Genomic DNA, 18344 nt, shown 5'->3' with positions numbered 1-18344 from the left:
AAATGGATTCTCAATACCTGTTTTCCCACCTATGCAGACTGGGAGCCCCATGGAAGACAAGGGTGGTAGCTTACCTTTTATGGGATCTGAGGGTCTCCACAAGACAAAGCTAAGAAGAATTCCAGGGGTGTTAAGCAAGATCAGTAGTACCGAACCAGATATTTCACCAGGCTGGGCTAGCTGAACTAGCACTGACCCGTCTAATATTAGAAAAAAAAAAAACCTTCTGAAACACATTTCATGACAATATAGGTGTTGTGGAAATAAGAAATGAAATGGCTGCTCCAGAACAGTGAGGGTTGACAAGAACACTGTGGCTCATTATTGCTGAAACTGCTAAATATCTCCAAATTTCCCAGTTCCAGAGAGCAACATCATGGTGTCAAGCCCCCCCGCTCCCCCGAAAAATAAAGTCACAGCAACACAGCACAAGGGTTATGAGAAGCAGCGTGGATTAGTAGAAAGAGCACAGCCTTGGGAGTCACAGGTCGTGGGTTCTAATCCCTGCCCCGCCACTTGTCTGCTGTGTGACCTTGGGCAAGACACTTAATTTCTCTGTGCCTCAGTTACCTTATCTGTAAAATGGAGATTAAGACTGTGAGACCCACGTGGGACAACCCGAATACCTTGTATCTGCCCCAGCACTCAGAGCAATCCTTGGCACATAGTAAGTGTTTAACGATTACCATAATTATTATCATTTTGTATATTGCAATATTTAATACATATCTGTAAGGGTGAGAACAGACATAGTGTTGCCCTAAAAGCTGACTCAACTTCACCAACGAGAGGTGGGAGAGGTAGCTCTTTATAGTCCGTGTTGGGCGTGGTATTTCTTTACACCAACAGAATTAATTTAAATATGGCTCTTTCCTAAAGGGATGGCAGGGTGTGTCTGAAATTGACTACAGGGAAAGGGCGTGATTGAAACATGTCTTAGGGACACATGGAGACTGAAAACGAAATAGACTTATGTTGGTTAAAAGTTGGTTTCCACAATGGCCAAAACAGAAAAACATTTTTTGACCTATCTGACCCTATTAATAATAATAATAATAATAATAATAATAATAATAATAATAATAGCATTTGTTAAGCGCTTACTATGTGCAAAGCACTGTTCTAAGTGCTGGGGAGGATACAAGGTGATCAGGGCTGTCCCACGTGGGGTTCATGGTCTTAATCTCCATTTTACAGATGAGGTAACTGAGGCGCAGAGAAGTTGTTTGCCCCGATCACACAGCTGACAACCCTGAAGCTGCACACCAACCTGCCAAATCCTCAGTATAACAACCAGCACAGAGACTGTTAATGAGTCCCCAGCATGAGGTACTAGGTGTGATCTACCATTACCTCCCTTGACCAATTTTTTATAGTATTTGTTCTGCCATACCTTTGTTCATTCATTCATTCATTCATTCATTCAATTGCATTTATTGAGTGCTTACTGTGGGTAGAGCACTATACTAAGTGCTTGGGAAGTACTAGTTGGCAACGTATAGAGACAGTCCCTACCCAACACACAGCGGGCTAAGGTAATCAAGTTGGGCACAGTCCATGTCCCGCGTGGGGCTTACAATCTTAATCCCCATTTTATGGATGAGGTAACTGAGGCACTGAGAAGTTAAGTGATTTGCCCTAGCTAACTCAGCAGACAAATGGTGGAGCTGAAATTAGAATCCAGGTCTTTCTGACTTCCAGAACCATGTTCTGTCAACTAGGTCATACTGTCACCTCTATCGGCCAACTGTACCAGGGATGTAATCATCACTCAAGACCCCAGATACTGGGGATTTTGCTATGTGACTTTAGGCATGTCAATTAACTTTTCTGTGCCTCGGTTACCTCATCTGTAAAATGGGGATGAAGACCATGAGCCCCTCGTAGGACATGGATTATGTCCAACCTGATTAGCTTGTCACATCATAAGGCTTAACAAATAGCATTAAAAACAATATCAAGAATTAAACATCCAGGACTCAGCACAACCTGTCTGAAGAGCTGAGATGGCTGTCTGTTCTTGTTATACGCCTGCTCTGCATCAATTGATCAATCATATTTACCAAGTGCTCCCTGTGTTCTGAACACTGTAGCCTATTATCCTTTGTAATTCATTCATTCAATCATATTTATTGAGCACTTACTGTGTGCAGAGCACGGTACTAAGCGCTTGGGAAGTACAAGTTGACAACATATAGAGATGGTCCCTACCCAGCAACAGGCTCACAGTCTTGAAGATCACTGTGGATTATAAGCAGTGATCTTTGGCTCCTCCATGCATGTGTACTTTCACTGTTTGGCATTTCTGCAGGTTGTGTCATTTGTGCTAAGTACAACCACATTCTTGAATAAAAGTAATGAGCTGGTTCCCAGCTTGGAACCCAGAGTTTGCCCTTGTGCTAGCTTACTAACCAGTTGCACCCTGAAACCTACTCAAATTACCTCTCGGAGTTAGACCAACTCTTGACTGGACCAGGGGTCTGACCAGTGTGCTGGCAGAGAGCATCCCTGACCGGAGATCTCTCTATCCATCAACTATAATGTCCAGATTGACATTTTTTCTCCAAGTTGGATTAGTACTCTGAGTCCAAGTTGAGTCCATTCTTCTCAGCAAATGTTCAAAGTAGGTTGAGTAAAGGAGTCTCGGAAACAAGAGGGAGATTCAATTGTTCAATCATATATATTGAGCACTTACTGTGTGCAGAGCACTGTACTAAGCGCTTGGAAAAGTAAGATACAACAATAAACTGTGATATTCCTTGCCAATAATGAGCTCACAGTCTAGAGTGGGGGAGACAGACATCAATACAAATTAATAAAAATTAGTTATGTACATAAGTGCCACAAAAATACAAATTGTCAATTCTATGGTGTATCCAGTGACAATGTATGGATCAAAAGCTGGACAGTGAAAAAACAGGATAGAAAGAACATAGGTTCTTTTGAAATGTGGTTTTGGAGAAGGCTATTGTAAATACCATGTACTGCCCAAAAAACAAACAGATGAATTTTGGAGTAAATTAAGCCCAAGTGGTCTTTAGAAGGCCAAATGATTTTACTTAGATTAGTATATTTTAGATACATAATCAGGAGGACTAATTCTCTGGAGAAGACACAAATGCTAGGAAAAGTCCAGGGAAAATGTGGAAGAGGCAGACCAGCAACTAGATGGCTAGAGACCATAATAACGATAATGGAATAACTGTTAGGAAGGTTACGGATTATAGCAGAAGATAGGACATTCTGGAGAAAACATATCCTTATAGTTGCTATGAATCGGAAACAACTCGACAGCACTTGATAATAATAAAACATAAATGTTTGGGGGCTGGAAGGAGGGAAGAGCAAAGGGTTAAAAAATTACAACTATGTACATAAGTGCTTTGGGGCAGAGGAGGTAGCGGGGAGAGCAAAGGGAGTAAGTCAGGGCAATGCAGAAGGGAGTGGGAGATAAGGAAAAGTGGGTTTTAGTTGGGAAAGGCCTTTTGGAGGAGATGTGCTTTCAATAAGGCTTTGAACCAGGGAAGAGTGGTTATCTGTCATATTAGAGGGGGGAGGAAGTTCCAGACCAGAGGCAGGATGTGGTCTAGGGGTTGGCAGCAGGACAGGTGAGATCGAGGCATGTCTGCCCACAGCTGACCATTCAATCCCGGACCCTGCCACCCTCTCCCATAGATCGATTAGGGATCCAGATGCTCAAAGACAAATCCACCCAAGCATCAGGGAAGATAGTGTCGCAAGCCCCGGGCTTGTGCCAACCAGACCTTCCTGGACCAGGGGAGCCTCAGTGACATGTAGAAGTCAAACCACACTGCTGATCACCAAGATTATTGTGAAAAGCTTTTTACTTAGTTTTACCAATGTACAAGAAAGTGGCAAATACACACACTCACTCACTCCACCACCCAAAGGTCCAATACCAGTCTGTGATCAAAGGAGCCCATTCTGTCAATGCTTCTTCTTTCAGCTTCCAAGTGCTGTGGCTTTCTGCTGCTTTCAAGTACTGCTCTCCTGTTTCTTCAATGCTGTTTCTATCTGCGTTTCAGCATACCTCTTTCTGCATGATTCTGCTCCTGGTGCCCCCCTGCTGTCTCCAGCTGCCCCACTTTCAACATGCCCCCTTGGCAATTCAAAGCAACCACATTTTCTCTGCCTTAGACGTCACAGCTGGGGCTTTAAATGGCAGTCACTGAGTAGTCCAGGCCCGTTACCGGGTAGAACAGGGAGAGAAAGCTCACTTCCCTCCATGATCTGCCCCCACAGGCCTGCAATCTCATGCCTCGAGTAAAGCCCATCAGTGCCTCTGCAAAGTCTCTTCCTTGTTGTTGTTCACGGGATCACAAACAGTCAATTACAAGGCAGCTTGTTGTGGGCTCCCTCCTATATCTGGCCCCATCCAAATACTCAAAGACAAATCTGCCCAGGCTTTCGAAAAGGTAGGAATTCCTTCCTACTTCTGGCCTGATGTTGAAGTACATGGATATTCAGAAAATTGTAATGATCATCAACTCTGTATGGGGCTGCCATGCTACTTACTCTCTTGAAAGTTCCCAATCAACTAATCAATGAATTGATGATATTTGCTGAGTGTGTAGAATGTGTAGAGCACTGTACTGTGCTTGGGAGACTGCAATACAATGGAGTTGGTAAATGCGTTCTCTGTTATAAAGGAGCTCACAAAGAAACTAAATCATTCTAGGGCATGCTTGTGCAATATAGAATGAAAGGGAAAAAAGAAGAAACTAAAGCCAGTTTTTTCTAAGTTATGACACATTAATGGATAAAGCTTACCATGACTTCATCCCTGAAGAAAGGAAAAATATAAATGACTTTCTGGACTGGGAAGCTGCCTGGAGCCTTGACCTCATGGAAATCGCTGCATTGAATCTCAGCCCAGGACAGCAAGTTAGGGTTGGAAGGGATTAGATCTTGACCATCAGGAGGTCTGTTCAACATATCCTGGTGCCAGCTGGGAACTGGGCCACCACTGCAAAGCTATCCACCTGACTTCCCCTTCAAGAGCAGCCGGGAACCAGCTTGTGCTCTCCTTGAACTTGCACTGACATTGGGTGATTGAGTAAGAAAGCCTCTTGCCGCCATGGTAGCCCTGGGTCACTTTCTCTCGCCGGCCATCCCAATCAGCTTCAGGATCCCCACTTTGATATCCTGGGTCCTCAGGGCATACACTATGGGGTTAAGAGCTGGGGGGATGACACAGTGCAGTACATTAAGGAGGACAGGGATGAAGGGCACCTTCTCTTTTGCAGTGTGGGTAATGGGCAAGACGACAAGTGCTGTGTAGAAGAAGAGGATGAGGATGATGTGGGAGCTGCAGGTGCTCAAGGCTTTAGAGGCGGCTTCAGCTGAGTGTAACTTCAGTACCGCCCTCAGGATCAAGGTGTAGGAGAAAATGATGAGACCCACGTCACTGCCAACCAAGAGCCAAGCCATGACCAACTGGAAAACGCTGTTGGCCTTCCTGTCATCACACGCCAGGCTGGTGACAGCCAGGTTGGAGCACAGACAGTGGTCAATCTCGTACCTGGAACAGTAATGACGTCTTGCAGCCAGGACAGTCACCGGAATGGCTATGAGACCAACCCTGAACACCATGAACAAGGTGGCCTTGAGGACAAAGCCTTCTGTGATAACAGAGGGGTAGCGGAGGGGGTGACAGATGGCCACATACCTGTCAATTGCCATACACAGGAAGATACCAGACTCCAGCCCCATAAAGGTGTGAATAGCATAAATCTGAAAGAAGCATTCTGAGAGGCTGATGGTGCAGGCATTGAACCAGAGAATGGCCAGGATCCTGGGCATGATGGTGGTACTCAGACCCATGTCCACTAGGGCCAGAACAGCCAGGAAATAGAACATCGGCTGGTGTAGAACTGTTTCTTGCCAAATGGTGAGCAGGATCATCGCATTGGCCAAGAGGGCCGAGAAGTAGAACAGGGCCAGAGGCAGGGAGAGCCAGTGCTGCCAGCTGTGAATGCCCGGGAAACCCATTAGGATGAACTCAGTGACCTGGGGGCTAGAGCCATTGGTGGCCCCGATGGACACAAACATCCTTTTGGGATACACAGGCCTATCTCAGGATGTATCTTAAGAAACTGTCTTTGTATGACCCAACCCTCCTAATTCCTTTGCACCAGGGTCCCTATTGAGATCTTTGGGGAAAAAAAAAACTATTTTGATGCCTCTCTGACTATCTGGATGCCTTGTGGATTTGGAAGATTTAACTTAAAAGGGTTCACTTCTGGGAAAATGCAGATCTTCCCAGATCTTGGAATCAGTGGGAAACTAAACAGGGGAGGACGAAAGCATGAGGCATCAGAGGAGTATCAGGAGTACCCAGTGCTAGCAAAATATTTTCAATGCCTGGTAGATAGCTGCACAGAGTTTAGCCTTGCCAAAGATGGTTATGAGAGTACTTTCTTAGCTGACCCCAAAGGTCGCAGAAATCATCTGGAAAAAAAATGGAAAGGAAATTTTCGGTGCAATTTCAAATGGACAAAAATCAAAGCATTTTACCCACGAAACCATTGTAAAAACAGTACTTATTAAGCACTTACTGTATAGAGAGCATTGTACTCAGCTCTGGGAAAATATGCAGATGTGGAATACAACTCTGTCCTTTTCCCTCAGGCGGGTTAAAATCTGAGACCCCAAATAGGGGAGAGGAGCCAGAAGACAGAAACATTAGGAGTGATAAAACACTGAACACCAAAACTGTAAAACATAAAGCCAAAATGATGGAATGAATACAATAATTGGCAAGGTGCTGTGGCTAGTGGATTGATATTTCAGGCTCCCTGTGGCTCACAGTCACTTCCATCACTACAGTGGCTGCCAGAGTGGCCACCAGTCTTCCTGGGGCTTGTAGAGACCTCATATTGCAGATGCTGTTGTCCTTTCTTCCTGGGTAGTAGAAGGCAGGTTGGGGTGCAATCTCCTCTCCCCGCAGAGAATCTAGTGCTTAAAATAATAGCTCTTTTCAACATAAAAATGCAAGTCTTGGGGGCAGTGGAGGAATCCTGGGAAAGGCATTCAGGCATTGACCAGCAAACTTTGTGTGTCTGCCCCTGCTCTCTCTCTCTCCCTTCAGGATCGGGTCTCCTCCTGCCTTCAGGACCTCTCCATCTGGATGTCTGCCCACCATCTAAAACTCAGTATGTCCAAAACTGAACTCCTTATCTTCCCTCCCAAACCCTGCCCTCTCCCTGACTTTCCCATCACTGTAGATGGCACTACCATCCTTCCTGTCTCACAAACCCGCAACCTTGGTGTCATCCTCGACTCCACTCTCTCATTCACCCCTCACATCCAATCTGTCACCAAAACCTGACGGTCTCACCTCTGCAATATCTCCAATATCCACCCTTTCCTCTCCATCCAAACCGCTACCTTGCTGGTTCAATCACTCATCCTATCCCGAATGGATTACTGCATCAGCCTCCTCTCTTATCTCCCATCCTCCTGTCTCTCCCCACTTCACTCCATACTTCATGCTGCTGCCCAGATCATCTTTCTCTAGAAATGCTCTGGGCATGTTACTCCCCTCCTCAAAAATCTCCAGTGGCTACCAGTCTACCTACACATCAAGCAAAAACTCCTCACTTTCAGCTTCAAGGCTCTCCATCACCTCGCCCCCTCCTACCTCACCTCCCTTCTCTCCTTCTCCAGCTCAGCCTGGATCCTCCGTTCCTCTGCTGCTAACCTATTCACTGTACCTCATTCTTGCCTGTCCCGCATCGACCCCCAGCCATGTACTCCTCCTGGCCTGGAATGCCCTCCTTCCACACATCTCCCAAGCTAGCTCTCTTCCTTCCTTCAAAGCCCTACTGAGAGCTCACCTCCTCCAGGAGGTCTTCCCAGTCTGAGCCCCCTTTTTCCTCTCCTCTTCCTCATCCCCTCCGCCCTACCTCCTTCCCCTCCCCACAGCACCTGTATATATGTTTGTTCAGATTTATTACTCTATTTTACTTGTACATATTTACTATCCTATTTATTTTGTTAATGATGTGCATCTAGCTTTATTTCTATTTATTGTGATGACTTGACACCTGTCCACATGTTTTGTTTTGTTGTCTCCCCCTTCTAGACTGTGAGCCAGTTGTTGGGTAGGGACCGTCTCTATATGTTGCCAGCGCTCAAGTATAGTGCTCTGCACACAGTAAGCTCTCAATAAATACAATTGAATGAATTAAAGAGTGGTTCCTTTTGTTTCCCTGTGAAGCTCCCCCCGAGTTGACTCTGCTAACTTCTGCACTGTGAGGAGGAGTCTGATTTTTCTTCTCTGGATCAGTCCTCTCCAAACTGATCCCACCTGGTCTGGGGTACTCACCAGTGATTTGCAGAGGGGCCAGGGCCTCCCTTCTCTGACAGGGGTTGCAGTGGGACTCTGATCATTCTTCAGGTTCCATCAGGGCTGAGACTGTCATGTTCTGGGGCTTTATAGTGAGAGGGAGGAGGGAAGAATGACCTTACAGTTGCAGGGGGAGGGCAGTGTGGGCCTTGGGGCTGCTGGGAACCCCAGAGTAGCACCTGGTCCCCAGAGCAATTCTGGCCCAGAAGACTACTCACATGAGGGAGGGTCTCTAGTGATATCATTTCTGAAATCTGGCCCTCAAGCATTCCCATATGTGTCCCTTTTACCTAGTGCATGGGATGTAGTGGACACCAGTCTCATGTTCACCCTGTTCACACCATTCAGGTTGGGATGGCTAGAAGAGGGAAAGGAGTAGGGTTTGATAAATGACTGTGGTTTAATAAGAGAACAGTCAGCAAGGTTTTTTGGTCACAGGCCCCCATCTTCTCCCTAAATCTCCAGTGCCCAGGTTGGGAGTGGCCTGAGGTATTGAGTGTTGAGAGTCAGGTAGGACCCTAATGTGGGTTTGTTTGGCTGTTGTTTCAACTTCCAACCTAAGAATAAAACACTTTCACCTCCTCACAGAAGACCTGGAAAGAGTATAATATAATAATGGCATTTATTAAGTGCTTACTATGTGCAGAGCACTGTTCTAGGCGCTGGGGGGGAAAGAAGGTGATCAAGCTGCCCCACGTGGGGCTCACAGTCTTAATCCCCATTTTACAGATAACTGAGGCTCAGAGAAGTTAAGTGACTTGCCCAAGGTCACACAGCAGACATGTGGTGGAGTAGGGATTCGAACCCATGACCTCTGAATCCAAAGCCCATGCTCTTTCCACTGAGCCATGCTGCTTCCCTCTATAATAATGGCATTTGTTAAGCACTTACTATGTGCAGAGCACTGTTCTAAGCGCTGGGGAGGAATACAAGGTGATCAAGTTGTCCCACGTGGGGCTCACAGTCTCAATCCCCATTTTACAGATGAGATAACTGAGGCTCAGAGAAGTTAAGTGGCTTGCCCAAGGTCACACAGCAGATATGTGGCATAGCTGGGATTCGAACCCATGACCTCCGACTCCAAAGCCCGTGCTCTTTCCACTGAGCCACGAAGAGTACATCAAATAATGCCTTGGCGCTCATGCCAGGCACATGTGTAAATACCAAAGGCCCAGGGTCCCTTCATACATGCATGAGAACTGTAAATCAGCAAAATCTTGTTGGACAGATTTTCTGTACTGCGAGGCAATAAGCCATCAAGACCACCGTAGGTACTGTAGTCAAAATGCCATATTTGCAGAAACACCATCCACAGAAGCAAGGCTGGTCACCACAATATTTCTAAGGCACCCCAGCAATACTTAACCTTGGGCTTGGCTTCCTCTTCTTTATGACATCCGATTTGTACTTCCCAGGTGCTTAGTGCAATGCTCTGCACACAGTATGCGCTGAATAAATACGATTGAATGAATGAATGGATGACATACTCTTGTATATTCACGCTACCCCCTCTCTGGAAATAAGGGTGAAATTGCTGTGTTTTCACATTCAAATACTATAAAAGGAAACAGACTTTCACCCAACTGGTGGAAAGTACATGGAATTTGTCACAAGGTGTGCAGGTGGTTCTGTAGAAGCATGATGGTCTCTTGGAAAGGACACTGGCCTGGGAGTCAGAAGATTTGGATTCTCATCCCTGCTCTGACACTTGTCTGCTGCTTGACTCTGGGAAGGTTACTTAATTTCTCTGTGCCTCATTTTCCTCATCTGCAAAATGGGAATTCAATACCTGCTTTCCCCTGCTACGTAGATTGGGAGCCCCATAAGGGAAAAGGACAGTGTTTCACCTTGTTAACTTGTATCTTCCTCAGCCCTTAATGCAGTGCTTGGCAAAAAGTAAGCACTTAACAAATATCATAATAATAATAATAATGGTTATTATTATCCTTTTCATTATTGGCTATAAAATTATCATCATTACTAATGTTATTTTTAAGAAAGAAGTTTAGATGAGAGATCCAGGAGGATTATTTGAAGGAAAATTACCATGAAGATAAGGTCATAGAGGAATGGATCAACCACTGGAATTTATTGACCACTTTGTGCAGAGCACTGTACTAGGTGCTTGGGAAAGTATGATAGAACAGAAGTGGCCAGTGAGAAGGAGCAGGGAAGAGCCACTTCACAGTTGCAGGGGGAGGGCAGGCTGGGCCTTGGACCTGCTTGGAAATCCAGAGTAGCACCTGGTTCCCAGAGCAAAAGGGAGAGGGTCTTTACTGACATCAGTTTTGAAATCTGTCCCTCAAGCATTCAAATATGTATCCCTTTTACCTCGTGCATGGGATGTGTTTAATGTCTGTCTCCCTCTCTAGACTACTAGCTCGTTGTGAGTAGGGAATGTGTCTGTTTACTGTTATACTCTTCCAAGTGTTTAGTACAGACCTTTGCACACAATATGAACTCAATAAATATGACTGACTGAATGAAAGAATGTATGAATGAAAGGAGGCAAGCTGATTGAATGCTTTAAAGCTAATGGTGAGGAGTTTCTTTTTGATACGGAGGTGGATGGATAACCACTGCAGTTTGGAGGATGGGATTGATTTGGACTAACCTTTTTTTTTAGAAAAATGATCCAGGCAGTAGAACAAAGTCTGTCCAGTAATGGAGAATCAAGAAGCAAGGAGCCAAGGCAGGTTAGAATAAGTGCTTGTGTTAGTCTAGTAGCAGTTTGGTTGCTGAGGAAAGGCAGATTGTAGCGACATTGGGAAGGTAGAAACAACAAGATTTGATGACAGATTGAATATGTGGGTTGTATGGGAGAAATGGGTTGAGGATAATAATAACTGGTATTTATCAGTAAATTAATCCATAGATCAATGCCACATTAATAAAAATGGTTATAATAATGGTAGTGTTTGTTAAGTGCTTACTGTGTGCCGAGCACTGTTCTAAGCACTGGGGGAGATACAAGGCAATCAGGTTGTCCCTTGTGGGGCTCACAGTCTTAATCCCCATTTTACAGATGAGGTAACTGAGGCACAGAGAAGTTGTGACTTGCCTAAAGTCACACAGCTGACAAGTGGTGCAGCCAGGATTAGAACCCACGACCTCTAACTCTCAAGCCTATGCTCTTTCCACTGAGCCACGCTGCTTCTCATTTATTGAATGCTTACTATGTGCAGAACACTGTATTAAGTGCTTGTGAGAATACGATAGAACAGAATTAGCAGGCACATTCCCTGCCAATAATGAGATTACAATGCTACTATGCACCAAACAATGTATTAAGTGCTGGGGTATATACAAGATAATCAGGTCTCACATACAACACACAGTAAAGTGGGAGGCGGAAAAGGTATCGAATCCCCATTTTGCAAATGAGGGAACTGAGATGCAGAGAAGTTAAATGACTCTACAAGGTCACTCAACAGGTACATGGCAGAGCCAGAATTAGAAGCCAGGTCCTCTAACTCCCAGGCCCATGCTCTTTCCTTTATGCCATGCTACAGGATTGTGGGATAGGGAGGATAGCGGTATTGTCTACAGTGATGGGGAAGAATGAGGTTTGGGTGGGAAGATATGGAGTACTGTTTTGCGCATGTTTAGTTTGAAATGTTAGTGGGTCATTGGGTTACAGATGTATTGAAGGCAGGAGGAAATGCAAGCCTGCGAGAAGCAGAGACGTCGGGGCTGGAAAGGTAAATTTGTGAATCATCTGTGTAAAGATGTATTTGAAGCCATGGGAGTGAATGCAATCTCCAAGGGAGTGGGGGTTAGCCTGGAGAATAGGAGACCTAGAACTGAGCTTTGAGGGACCCCCACTGTCAGAAGGTGTTGGCAGAGGAGGAGCCTGAAAAGGGGCTGGAAAGGAGCAGCCAGGAGAGGACAATGCTAATGAGGAATATGTATATAAGTGCTGTGGGGCTGAGGGTGGTATGAATATCCAGTGCTTAAAGGGAGCAGATCTGAGTTCATAGCAACACAGAAGGGAGAGGGAGTTGTGGAAAAGGGGCAAGACATGACTTAATTGGGAAAGACTGTGGGTTGGGGAGTTGGGGATAAGAGGTTTTAAATGGGTGAGGGCTGTCATGTTTAGGGGGACAGAGCCTCCAATGGGAACTGAGGGGTCTCCAGAGAGCACAGGCCAAAGCACCCGGGTTGTTAGGCACAGGTCAGTAGGACACAACCAGAAATTTCTCCAGACTAGTCTAGCTAAGCTGGCACAGGAGACCAGAGAACCAACTTGTACTTCCCAAGCGCTTAGTACAGTGCTCTGAACACAGTAAGCGCTCAATAAATACGACAATGAATGAATGAATGAATGAACCATCTAATGCTAGGAAAAAAACAATAATGTCATTAATTCTGTTTATTTGTTAAGCGCTTACTTTATGCCAAGCATTGAACTAAGTGCTGGTGTAGGTACAAGATAATCAGGTTGAACACAGTCCCCATCTCACATGGAGCTCACAGTCTAAGAGGGAGTAGGATTTAATAGTAATAATATTTAATCCCCATTTTCCAGATGAGGAAACAGTGGCACAGTGAAGTTAAGAAGTTTACCAAGGTCATAGAGTTGACGAGTAGCTGAGCCATTTTTAATGACATTTGTTAAGCTCTTATTATATGTTAGGCACTGTACTAAGCACTAAGGTAGGTACAAGCTAATCAAGTTGGACACAGCCCATGTCCCACATGGGGATTACCATTTTAATCCCTGTTTTATAGATCACAGAGAAATTAAGTGACCTGTCTGAAGCCAAGGTCACCCAACGAACAAGTGGCAAAGCTGGGATTAAAACCCAGGTCCTTCTGATTCTCAGGTCAGTGCCTTTCCACTAGCTCATGCCCTAATAATAGTTAATTCAATATCCAAATTGACATTATTTCTCCAAACTGGATTATTATTATTAGTTCAAGTTGAGTCTGCTCCCTCCAGGACCCCAGATCTGCAGCAAATGTCCAAAGCAAGTTGAGCATTTGGTCAAAGGAATTTCAGATATGGAAAGAGCATTCATTCATTCATTCAATCATATTTATTGAACACTTACTGTATGAAGAGCACTGTTCTAAGCTCTTGGGAAGTGCAAGTTGGTAACATATAGAGACGGTCCCTACCCAACAACGAGCTCACAGTACAGAAGGTGGAGACAGACAACAAAACAAAACATGTAGACAGGTGTCAAAATTGTCAGAATAAATAGAATTATTTAGCTATATGCACATCATTAACCAAATAGAGTAGTAAATATGTACAAGTAAAATAGAGTAATAAATCTGTACAAATATATACAAGTGCTGTGGGGAGGGGAAAGAGGTAGGGAAGGAGGGGATGGGGAGGAGGAGAGGAAAAAGGGGGCTCAGTCTGGGAAGGTCTCCTGGAAGAGGTGAGCTCTCAGGAGGGCTTTGAAGGGAGAAAGAGAGCTAGTGTGGCGGATGCGTGGAGGGAAGGCATTCTATTTCATTCATTCATTCAATCGTATTTATTGAGCGCTTACTGTGTGCAGAGCACTGAACTAAGCGCTTGGGAAGTACAAGTTGGCAACATATAGCGACAGTCCCTACCCAACAGCGGGCTCACAGTCTAGGCCAGGGGAAGGATGTGGGCTGGGGGTCGACAGTGGGACAGGCGAGGAGCATCAGTAGTCCAGTTTGCTTACAGCTGACCATTCAGCCTTGGATCCTAGCAGCCTTTCCCACAGCTTTAGACTGGATTAGAGAATCAGATGTTAAATGCCAAATCTGCCCAGGAATTAGGAAAAACATAAGTTCTTCCTTACTCCTGGACTGAGCCAGTAAATGCATTATATGAAAGCATGATCACTGTGATGACCATCAGCGTATGTTTGTTGAAACTCCGTTAGAGTCCAGTATGGGGCTGGGTACTTCTTACTCTCTCAGAAATATCAGTCAGTCAATCAACCAAAGAAGCATGGGCCTGGGAGTCAGAGGACCTGGCTTCTAATACCGGCCACTTGTTTGCTGACTGTTCTTAAGTAAGGCACTTAACTTCTCTGTGCCTCAGTCACTTCATTTGTAAAATGGGAATTAAAACTGTGAATCCCAAGTGGGACAGGGACTGTGTCCAAATGAATATCTTGTATGAACCCAGTGCTTATAACAGAGTTGGCGCAACAGCAAGCACTTAACAAATACCATCATTATTATTATTAGTCAATCAATGAATCGTATTTATCATATTTTACTGTGGGCAGAGCACTGTACTAAATGCTTGGGAGAGTACAATACAGTACAGTGGGTAGACATGTTCCTGGCCCTCAAGGAGAATCTGATGGACCTGAATGACAGCACCACTGTCCTTCCTGTCTCACAAGCCCATATCCTGAGCATTGTCCTTTGACTCACATCTCTCATTCAACCCACATTTTCAATCTGTCACTAAATCTGTCAGATGTACCTTCACAATATTGCTAAAATCTACCCTTTCCACTCCGTCCAAACTTCTACTATGTTGATCCAAGCATTTATCCTATCCCTCCTTGATTACTGCATCAACCTCTTCCGGCTAACCTCCCTGCCTCCTGCTTCTGCCCACTCCAGTCCATATTTCACTGTGCTGCTTGGATGATCTACAAAACATGTTTCCCCACTCCTCAAGAACCTCCAGTAGTTGCCCATCCACCTCCACATCAAACAGAAACTCCTTACCATTGGCTTTAAAGCACTCAATCACTTTGCCCCTGCCCATGTTACCTCACTGTTTTCATACCACAACCCAGCACTCTCCCTTTGCTCTTCTAACAACATCCTACTCACTCACCTCAATCCTTTTTATCTCACTGCTGACCTCTTGCCAACCTCCTGCCACTGGCCAGGAAATCCCTCCCAATTCATATCCAACAGAGGATTGCTTTCTCCACCTTCAAAGCCACATTAAAATCACATCTCCTCCACGAGTCCTTTCCTGGCTAAGCTCTCATTTCCCCTACTCTGTCTCCCCTCTGCAACACCCTGGCACTTGGACTTGAACCCTGTATTCACCCCACCCTTTGTCCCCAACACTTGGTCCCTTAGCAATTATGTATATGTTCATAATTTATTTTGATATCTGTCTCACCTTCCCGACTGAAAGCTCCTTGTAGGCAGGGAAAATACCTACCAACTCTGTTATATTATACTCTCCCGAGACCATGGTACAGTGTTCTGCAGATACTAAGTGCTTAATAAACGTGACATTGAATAGACAGTGCATGTTAACTTCTATATGCAATGAAGGGAAAAACACAGAATAATAATAATAACGATGGTATTTGTTAAGTGCTTACTATGTGTGAAGCACTGTTCTAAGTGCTGGGGGGATACAAGGTGATCAGGTTGTCCCATGTGGGGCTCACAGTCTTAATCCCTATTTTACAGATGAGGTCACTGGGAAGTTAAGTGACTTGCCCAAAGTCACAAAGCAGACAAGTGGCGGAGCCAGGATTAGAACCCACGACCTCTGACTCCCAAGCCTGGACTCTTTCCACTGAGCCACGCTGCTTAGAGCCACTTCAAAAAGATATAGCATAATTATTCATTCAATCATATTTATTGAGCACTTACTGTGTGCAGAGCACTGTACTAAATTACTGAAGCACTTACCCTACATCTCATTCAGCCCCAAGTAAATCAAGGAATTTATGGAGCTCCTACTAGGTGAAGAGCACTTCCTGAAGTCCTTGGGAAAGTATAAACAACATCTGCGGAGGTGACTTTCTAGGTTGGAAAGGTTTGAAGAGCTTTGACCTCATGGATTTTGCTGCCCTGAATTTCAGCTGTAGGAGGTAGGTTTTGGAGGAAACTCTAGGGTTAGAGAGGATTAGATCTCATCGTTCTGAATAATAATTATGATAATAATGGTATTTGTTAAGTGCTTACTATGTGCAAAGCACTCTTCTAAGTGCTAGGGAGGTTACAAGGTGAACAGGTTGTCCCACAGGGGGCTCACAGTTTTAATCTCCATTTTACAGATGAGGTAACTGAGGCACAGAGAAGTTAAGTGACTTGCCCAAAGTCACACAGCTGACAGTTGGTGGAGCCAGAATTTGAACCCATGACCTCTGACTCCAAAGCCCATGCTCTTTCCACTGAGCCATACTGTCTGCTCAATGTGTCGCAGTGCCAGCTGGGAACTAGGCACAGACAGTGGTCAATCTCATTCCTGGAGCAGTAATGACGCCTTGAGGCCAGGACAGGCAATGGAATGGCTAGGAGGTCATTTCTGAACACCATGAACAAGGTGGCCTTGAGGACAAAGCCTTTCGTGATGACAAAGGGGTAGCAGAGGGGGTGACAGATGGCCACATACCTGTCAATTGCCATGCAAAGGAAGATGCTAGACTCCAGCCCTACGAAGTCGTGAATAGCATAAATCTGAAAGAAGCATTCTGAGAGACTGATGGTGCAGGCATTGAACCAAAGCATGGCCAGGATCCTGGGCATGATGGTGGTGCTCAGACCCATGTCCACTAGGGCCAGGACAGCCAGGAAATATAACATCGGCTGGCACAGAGCCGTTTCTTGCCAGATGGTGAGCAGGATCATGCATTGCATTGCATTCCCCTCAAAGAGGGCCCTGGGAACTAGGCTTTGGAATCCTGCTCCTGCTCCGTTTTGTGCTTTCCTAGACCCTGCATTGCTGACATTGCGTGGTTCAGAAAAAAACTCATAGTAGCCACACTGGACCAAGGGTCACTTTCTCTCCCCTGACAGCCCGATCAGCTTCAGGATCCCCACTTTTATCTCCTGGGTCCTCAGGGCATACACTATGGGGTTAAGGGCCGGGGGGATGACATTGTGCAGAACATTAAGGAGAACAGGGATGAGGGGCACCTCCTCCTTTGCACTGTGGGTAATGGACATGACCACAATCACCGTGTAGAAGAAGAGGATGAGGATGATATGGGAGCTGCAGGTGCTCAGGGCTTTGGAGGCAGCTTCGGCCGAGTGTAACTTCAGTACCGCCCTCAGGATCAGGGTGTAGGAGAGAATGATGAGACCCACATCACTGCCCATTAAGACCCAAGCTACGGACAGCTGGAAAATGCTGTTGACCTTCCAGTCATCACATGCCAGGCTGGTGACAGCCAGGTTGGAACACAGACAGTGGTTAATCTCATTCCTGGAGCAGTAATGACGCCTTGCGGCCAGGATAGGCAATGGAATGGCTAGGAGGTCATTTCTGAACACCATGAACAAGGTGGCCTTGAGGACAAAGCCTTCTGTGATGACAGAGGGGTAGCGGAGGGGGTGACAGATGGCCACATACCTGTCAATTGCCATGCAAAGGAAGATGCCGGACTCCAGCCCTACGAAGACATGAATAGCATAAATCTGAAAGAAGCATTCTGAGAGGCTGACGGTGCGGGCATTGAACCAAAGCATGGCCAGGATCCTGGGCATGATGGTGGTGCTCAGACCCATGTCCACTAGGGCCAGGACAGCCAGGAAATAGAACATCGGCTGGCGCAGAGCCGTTTCTTGCCAGACGGTGAGCAGGATCATTGCATTGGCCAAGAGGGCCGAGAGGTAGAGCAGGGCCAGGGGCAGGGAGAGCCAGTGCTGCCAGCTGTGAATGCCTGGGAAACCCATTAGGATAAACTCAGTTACCTGGAGGATGGAGCCATTGGTGGCGCTGGTGGACATAAACATCCTTTCGGGATGCACAGGCTGCTGGCAGGAAGTGCCTGAAGTTACTATCCTTCTATTACCCAACACTTCTACTTCCCCTCTATCAGGGGCCCCATTCTGATTTTTGGAACAATAATTGCTCACATGCCTCTCTATCTTTCTGATTTTCTTGTGTATCTGGAAGATGTTAAATCAAATTTCCTTGTCCCCAAAATGACACACTGTTGGGGAAATTCAGGTTTTCCCAGATATTGGGGTGAGTGGCAAGCCAAACCTGTAAAGGAACAAGGTAAGAGGCAATAAAAGATGCTGTGCCCTCTTGCCAGCCAATTAGTGGGTG

At 45.6% G+C, this 18344-nt stretch overlaps 3 protein-coding genes across 3 annotated transcripts; all 3 read right to left on the bottom strand.

Annotated features, from left to right (window-relative positions):
• Positions 1 to 5112: 5112 nt before the first annotated feature.
• Positions 5113 to 6072, bottom strand: LOC119942667 (olfactory receptor 688-like). The gene has a single exon (XM_038763557.1). It carries the CDS (start codon positions 6070 to 6072, stop codon positions 5113 to 5115), a length of 960 nt encoding a protein of 319 aa, XP_038619485.1.
• Positions 6073 to 6191: 119 nt separating this feature from the next.
• Positions 6192 to 16927, bottom strand: LOC119942658 (olfactory receptor 688-like). The gene is made up of 4 exons (XM_038763546.1): positions 16519 to 16927; positions 9560 to 9694; positions 6417 to 6471; positions 6192 to 6306 (listed from the first exon to the last, which is right to left on the bottom strand). The coding sequence occupies exons 1-4, from the start codon at positions 16925 to 16927 to the stop codon at positions 6192 to 6194; spliced, it is 714 nt and encodes a 237-aa protein (XP_038619474.1).
• A 138-nt stretch (positions 16928 to 17065) lies between these two features.
• On the bottom strand, positions 17066 to 18025 carry LOC119942650 (putative olfactory receptor 56B2). Its single transcript, XM_038763535.1, has one exon. The coding sequence runs from the start codon at positions 18023 to 18025 to the stop codon at positions 17066 to 17068; it is 960 nt and encodes a 319-aa protein (XP_038619463.1).
• Positions 18026 to 18344: the final 319 nt, after the last annotated feature.

The sequence above is a fragment of the Tachyglossus aculeatus genome, chromosome 2 (assembly GCF_015852505.1).
Source record: "Tachyglossus aculeatus isolate mTacAcu1 chromosome 2, mTacAcu1.pri, whole genome shotgun sequence".
Lineage (NCBI taxonomy): Eukaryota > Metazoa > Chordata > Mammalia > Monotremata > Tachyglossidae > Tachyglossus > Tachyglossus aculeatus.
Note: the sequence above shows the minus strand (reverse complement) of the source record. Positions and strands in the feature narration are given on the sequence as shown.

What these genes read in the sequence shown, in the direction of transcription:
- LOC119942667 (XM_038763557.1), bottom strand. Translation starts at nt 6,072, where the DNA reads ATGTTTGTGTCCATCGGGGCCACCAATGGCTCTAGCCCCCAGGTCACT.
- LOC119942650 (XM_038763535.1), bottom strand. Translation starts at nt 18,025, where the DNA reads ATGTTTATGTCCACCAGCGCCACCAATGGCTCCATCCTCCAGGTAACT.
- LOC119942658 (XM_038763546.1), bottom strand. Translation starts at nt 16,927, where the DNA reads ATGCAATGCATGATCCTGCTCACCATCTGGCAAGAAACGGCTCTGTGC. An exon ending in GATTTACAGTTCTCATGCAT is followed by an intron (nt 6,472 to 9,559) that starts GTATGAAGGGAC and finishes TTTTTTTTCCAG; the next exon opens with ATGATTTCTGCGACCTTTGG. An exon ending in TACTCTCATAACCATCTTTG is followed by an intron (nt 6,307 to 6,416) that starts GCAAGGCTAAAC and finishes TCCCCTGTTTAG; the next exon opens with TTTCCCACTGATTCCAAGAT.